The 6,131-nt window shown below is 45.2% G+C and overlaps 1 protein-coding gene across 1 annotated transcript; it reads left to right on the top strand.

Annotated features, from left to right (window-relative positions):
- Positions 1-807: 807 nt before the first annotated feature.
- LOC119333423 lies at positions 808-4,222 on the top strand. The gene has a single exon (XM_037606320.1). It carries the CDS (start codon positions 1,043-1,045, stop codon positions 3,953-3,955), a length of 2,913 nt encoding a protein of 970 aa, XP_037462217.1. The 5' UTR covers positions 808-1,042; the 3' UTR covers positions 3,956-4,222.
- The last annotated feature ends 1,909 nt before the right edge of the window (positions 4,223-6,131 follow it).

The raw sequence follows: 6,131 nt of genomic DNA on the forward strand, positions 1-6,131 counted from the left end.
CCGGACTTAAAAACATGCCGATCTCTGTCCCTGTGGCAGCCTGGTACTTGAATGGCGTTATATTAGCTTGCCATGCACGTGGCACTTAAGTAAAGTAAATCTAGCGCGATTCTCGCTGGATACTACACAGGCACAGTCACAGAGCACCCCAACAAACCTCTGCAAGTCTTCAGGTCCAAGTCAATCAAAAGAACAAAGACAGGTCTGTGTTCCCACACACTTCACACACCTGCTGTAGGCCTGAAATTGAAATGGTGGTAGATAAACTTTCAGGCACCACAATCCAAGAATCGCAAAACTTTTTCGTATATTCTCGAGGTTCAGTTAAAATGAAAAAGATAGATAGAAAGGGCAGAGGAAAGAGCCAGGAGGGAACATGCTCCCTCAAAAAGAAACATAGTAATATATTCAGATGGAAAGACACGAGGGATAACGACCGGCTCTGGAAAACTGCCTTGGACGTTTGTGCAAGTTGTGTTATAGTAGCTTGACAATACTGTACTACTGCAAGTTATCCTATTGCAATTCGGTAGGCATGGATGTAGTAAATATGCTCTTTTTTCTGTAGTAAATATGCTGTAATCTGATTATCTGAACTCAGCACACATTTTGCCCACATAAGTTTCTGCCGCTCCCAATTAGGTACTCCCTCCGTTTTGAATTACTCGTCGCAGAAATGGATGTATCTAAATCTAGATACATCCATTTCTGCGACGAGTAATTTGGAACAGAGGGAGTAGGAGTGTAGTAAAGATGCTGTATGAAGCTGTATGAAGCTAGGACGGACTAGGGGTGGACTGCAGAAAAAAGAGTGCTGCGCTTTTATGGCTACAACGGCGAAGCTTCGGCCATTTGAAACGGTCCACGTTTTCGGCCATGGGGATATTTCTTCATCTTGCCCACTCCCCCCTTCCTGTGCAGTGGAACTGTGGAACACTCGACAAAGACCAGCGCCGTTTACTAGTTCACCTCAATCTTGCAAACCCACATGAGCTACAATCTTTAGAGAGAAGCCAGAGATTTGCAGAGGAATCTCAGACCCATGGCGGATTCCGGGGAGCAGAACGGCAATGGCCATGCCCCTGCAGCTGCCGGCAACGCTCCCGTCGAGCCGCCGCAGCAGCAGCCAGCCGGCGCCGACGAGGCCGAGCTCGTGTGGAAGCTGAGGAAGTACCTGGTGCTGATGGCCATCCTTGTGGCGGCCATCACGTTCCAGGCGGGGCTGGCCCCGCCGGGCGGCGTCTGGCAGGAGAGCAACAAGGGCCGCGTCGCCAGCGACATCGTGATGAGGTCCAGCTACCCCAGGCGGTACCACGTCTTCTTCTACTGCAACACGACGGCGTTCGGGGCCTCGCTCATGGTGCTCATACTGCTCCTGGTGAGGAAGGTGAGCCGGAATCCGGTCTGGCTCCGCGCGCTTCAGTTCGCCATGATCCTGGGCTTGCTGGGGCTCATGGGGGCCTACGCCGCTGGGAGCTGCAGGGAGGTGAGGGCCTCTGTTTACATCTGGGTGTTACTCCTTGCCATCTTCGCCTATGTCACACTCCCTGTGGTGTTCTTCAAGCACCTGGCACCTGAGGGGCTGCGGAAATTTCTATCCGGTGTCAAGAAACGTTGGAAGGGAACTCTGGGGCACATTTTCAATTCATCAAAACCAGATAAGCAAAAGGCTTCAAATGCAGAGAGGGTAGCCGATGATGGAGTGAATTCAATTAACATAGAAGAACCTGAAAGAAATGGCAGCTCCGAGCAGGTTCTTGCAGCAGCAGCAGCAGAAGAAGAAGAAGAGAAGAAGAAAAAGGAGAAAGAGGCTGCAGACAAGAAGAGAGAGGAAGAAGTGGAACATCTTGAAAGAAATCGCAGCTCCTTGCTGGTTCTTGCCACACTGGCAGCAACCGTGACTTATGTCGCAGGGCTAAGTCCTCCAGGTGGCTTCTGGTCTGATGATAACAATAACCACATTCCTGGTGACCCGGTGCTGCGAGATCACTACCCACGCCGATTCAAGGCCTTCTTCTATTGCAATGCCACTGCTTTTGCTGGATCACTCGTCATCATCATCATGCTCCTCAGTCAAACAGCGTTGGATCATGTTGTCAAGTCAAATGCTCTGCGGATGTGTGTGCTAGTTAGCCTCTTTGGGCTTATGGGGGCATATGCTGCCGGAAGTTGCAGGGAGGTCCATACATCTATCTATGTCTTTGCACTTGTTGGCGCAGTCTTTCTCTACCTCATCATTAAGTTTATTGGACCTGCTGTGCCCAAGCCGGGGGGTGTAGGAAACACCATCACACGTCTGGAAGAGAAGTGGGATAAACTGCTTAAGAAGCTGAAAGATTTCTTCATGACCCCGTCAGAACGTGACCAACCGCCTCAATCCAACAACAGCAACAGCTCAAACACTGATGATCCTGCTAAGGATGGTCTACAGAAGTTGCGCACATACCTTCTATTGCTTGGCATCCTTGCTGCCACAGTCACCTACCAAGCTGGGCTGAATCCACCAGGAGGCTTTTGGACAGATAGTACTGATGAGCATACTGCTGGTGATCCAATTTTGGAGGTCATCAGTCCCAAGCGCTACAAGGCATTCTTCTATTGCAACGCCACAGCATTCGTAGCCTCTTTGGTTATCATCATCCTGCTCCAGAGTCAGCAGATTACCCTTCATGCCATGAAGCGTAATGTACTGCAAACAGCGATGGCAGTGGTTCTCTTTGGTCTCATGGGAGCCTATGTTGCTGGAAGCAGCAGGAAGTTCTCAACATCCATTTATGTGTTCATTCTAGTGCTCCTGGTTTTCGCCTATGTGGCACTTCATACTATATATGTACCTCGCATTCTCAAGGCACCAGTGAAGAAGTTAATAGAGGATATAGAGGCTTCCATACCAGAATCCTCCCAAAATCTTGGTCCTTCTGAACTTGCTACTGAAGAAAAAGATTTGCAGAAGAGGCGCAAGTTTCTGATGTTGCTCGCAATTCTAGCAGCTTCTATCACATACCAAACTGGCATAAGCCCACCAGGTGGCTTTTGGACTGACAACAACGGCCACCGAGCAGGTAACTCGGTGTTTCGTGACGAGTTCCGAAACCGTTATAGGGTGTTCTTCTACTTCAATGCCACTGCTTTCATGGCGTCCCTGGCCGTTATTCTGTTGCTTGTTAGCAAGAGGCTATGCGACAGAGGTCTGAAGTGCTATGCGCTGCGCACATGTGTACTGGTTGATCTTATCAGCCTCATGGGTGCTTTTGCCGCTGGAAGCTGCAGAAAAGTGTCAACATCTGCCTATGTCATTCTTGTCATTGTTGCTGTGTTTGTCTATGTCATGATTCAAGTCATGGTTCTAGTATATGCAAAAGACAAGGTGAATAAACTGATGGTGTGGATGTTCAAAGGACAAATGGCCAGCTATAAAATTTTAGAGCACCAAGATACATCTACGGATCGTAAGAGAAGCACACGGGAGCACAAATGGCGCAAAGATTTAATGATGATTGGGACTCTTGCAATCACTGTCACATACCAAGCTGGTCTGCTCCCGCCAGGAGGAGTTTGGCCTGATGACCGGGATGGCCATTTTGCAGGTGACCCAATCCTCCATGATACCAACTTAACACGGTACAAGGTATTCTTCTACTGCAACGCCACAGCATTCATGGCCTCAATGGTCATGGTCAGCCTCCTACTGAACAACACAATAAGCAAGTACAAGAGATCTCTTCTTGTTATGAAAACGGCAACGGTATTGGGATTGCTTGGTTTACTTGGGGCATATGCTGCGGGCAGCTGCAGGAAGTTTAAGACATCTGCGTACATTTTTGCACTTGTCATTGCCGTGATCATCTACATCGTCATTCATGTCTTATTGTCATTTGACGAAGTGGCAAGGTTAGTGAAGGAGAAGTGGGAAAAGTGGGTGGGATGTCTGCAAAATTCCTTCGGTTGCAACTGATTCAAGCAATCAACCATCTGATGGAGAACCAGGACAAAGTCCTCTGCCTGTGTAAGAGTAGTCTCAGTTGTGGCATTTGTTCAGTCTATCATGAGATAGACACAACCTCCAAAGTTTCAATTTGTGTTTTATTCTTGCTCAAGGCCATCATGTAGTATTATTTGGTGCATTCTTTGGATGTGAGCAAGAGATAATACAAATGACAACTGTGAGGTGTGAAGTGGCTCTTCTTTCTTAGTTAACAATCTGTGGAATTACCTCATGAAGTGAAAATTGTTTGCCTACACGAATATGCAGATCATATGGTAACCCAGGAATGCAATATGCCAATATTTATTAGTGGTAGAGAATGCTAACTGACAATATCCAAATTTGCAATAACACCAGAATAACCACCTAGTGGAGAGGGGCAAAACAGCCTGCATAGATACTCTCAATCCTTGGAACAATACTGAAAGAGATAATTAGGAGCGACGTTACAAAGTGAGGATGTAATTTTAGCTAAATAGTCTCTTTGAAAATGACGCAATTCAGTGGATTACTGCAGCGCGGTGTCACTAGCATTTTATCAGCACTGGAACACTGATACCTCCATTGGACTCTTGAGTTGAGTTCTCCTGTTCTTGTGTGTAGATGATGTTCAGGTATGAGGTTATTTTGGGTAGTATGCAATATTTCTACATACTGCACTTTCTCTGTTTTTACAAATAAAATTTCAAGGGGGGGAGGGGGGTTTGGAAGATACTTGTTCAAGGATGGAGTCATGGCAGGAATAAACCTTCCTTTCCTTTTTGCAAAAGAGGAAGGACTAGATCATGGGAGTGTGCACAAGGCTCACTGTGCAGTTGTAAAGTATATTAATACATTATTCCCTTAAAAATTGATAAATGACAAGTAATCTGAAAGCTTGGTTGAGAATAGCTGTACCAATATGTTTGGATCACGCGATCTATGTACCGGGATGGCTTTAAAGCAATTAGAGGGATGAACATACAGCACTTCTTGACTGGAAATAAGATAATTTATAATTAAGCTAATACATATGGTTCCTTTTTAGGGGTTAGTTTGATATCTCATAATTTATAATTTATTTTAAAATCGGAATATCTAATAAATGTACGCCCATGCTATTAGATCTTATAGTTGGAAAATGAGACTTAAATATTGCGGCATATGTAATCTGGAAGCAGATTCTCTGACATTAAGATTAGATGCTGCTACCAACAATAAGCTCAGGACCAACCAGGTCAACTAAAAGACAAGAGCAAGCGGGAACTGTCTACTTTGTGCAGGATTGAGAAAATAAATACTGCAGACAAATTGCAAATGTCACAATCAATGTTTTGAAGATGACTTCATCAAAGGGATAAAAGAAGCTTATAATCAGCGAGAGATAATAATTAAAAAAGGTCATATCAGTGATTAGCACACATTCCTGAACAAGGACAAGGAATACTCTTACATGATAAGCATAGAAATACCGCATTACAGGATTCAAACCCGTTTTACTGTTTATGCTGGGCCACTGCAAGAGATGCTTTGCAACTGTTACACAAAGCTGGGAATCGACTAGGAATAACCAAATGGAAACACTTAGTTTTCTGTTTCTTTTTCATTTTTGACGATAGCATGGTCGTTTCTGAATGGTTAAATATGAAACTATTTTCTAATATCCTTTGACTGTTTCTGTCTGTAAATTTGTCATTTGATTTGATTTCACTGTTTGTTTTCTTCACACCCTCTTAACTTCTGGAAATAATAACAAGGACCAGAACCTGGGAATATTCTGAATCCTAAGCAAGACAGATGAACGCGGCAATCTTCAGACTTCAAATTCTTAGTTGAGATTTGCTTTGGTTCTATGAGCTCATGGTCATGGAGTCCGAGCCACACCCTGGTAATGGTCATGAACCACAAAATACAGCAAGTCAACAACAACAACATCAGTATGATGAACAAACACCGAGTAGTGCTGATGAAGCAGAGTTTCTATGGAACCTGAGGAAGTACTTGATCCTGCTGGCAACTTTATCGGCTACTATCACCTACCAGGCGGGGCTGGCACAACCGGGTGGTCTCTGGCCAGATAACCAGCAAGGTTACCTTGCCAGTGACGCTGTCATGTTTCTTAGCCGCACCAAGCGGTACAGGATGTTCTTCTACTGCATTCCTTACA

The sequence above is a fragment of the Triticum dicoccoides genome, chromosome 7A, assembly GCF_002162155.2.
Source record: "Triticum dicoccoides isolate Atlit2015 ecotype Zavitan chromosome 7A, WEW_v2.0, whole genome shotgun sequence".
Taxonomy (NCBI): Eukaryota; Viridiplantae; Streptophyta; class Magnoliopsida; order Poales; family Poaceae; genus Triticum; species Triticum dicoccoides.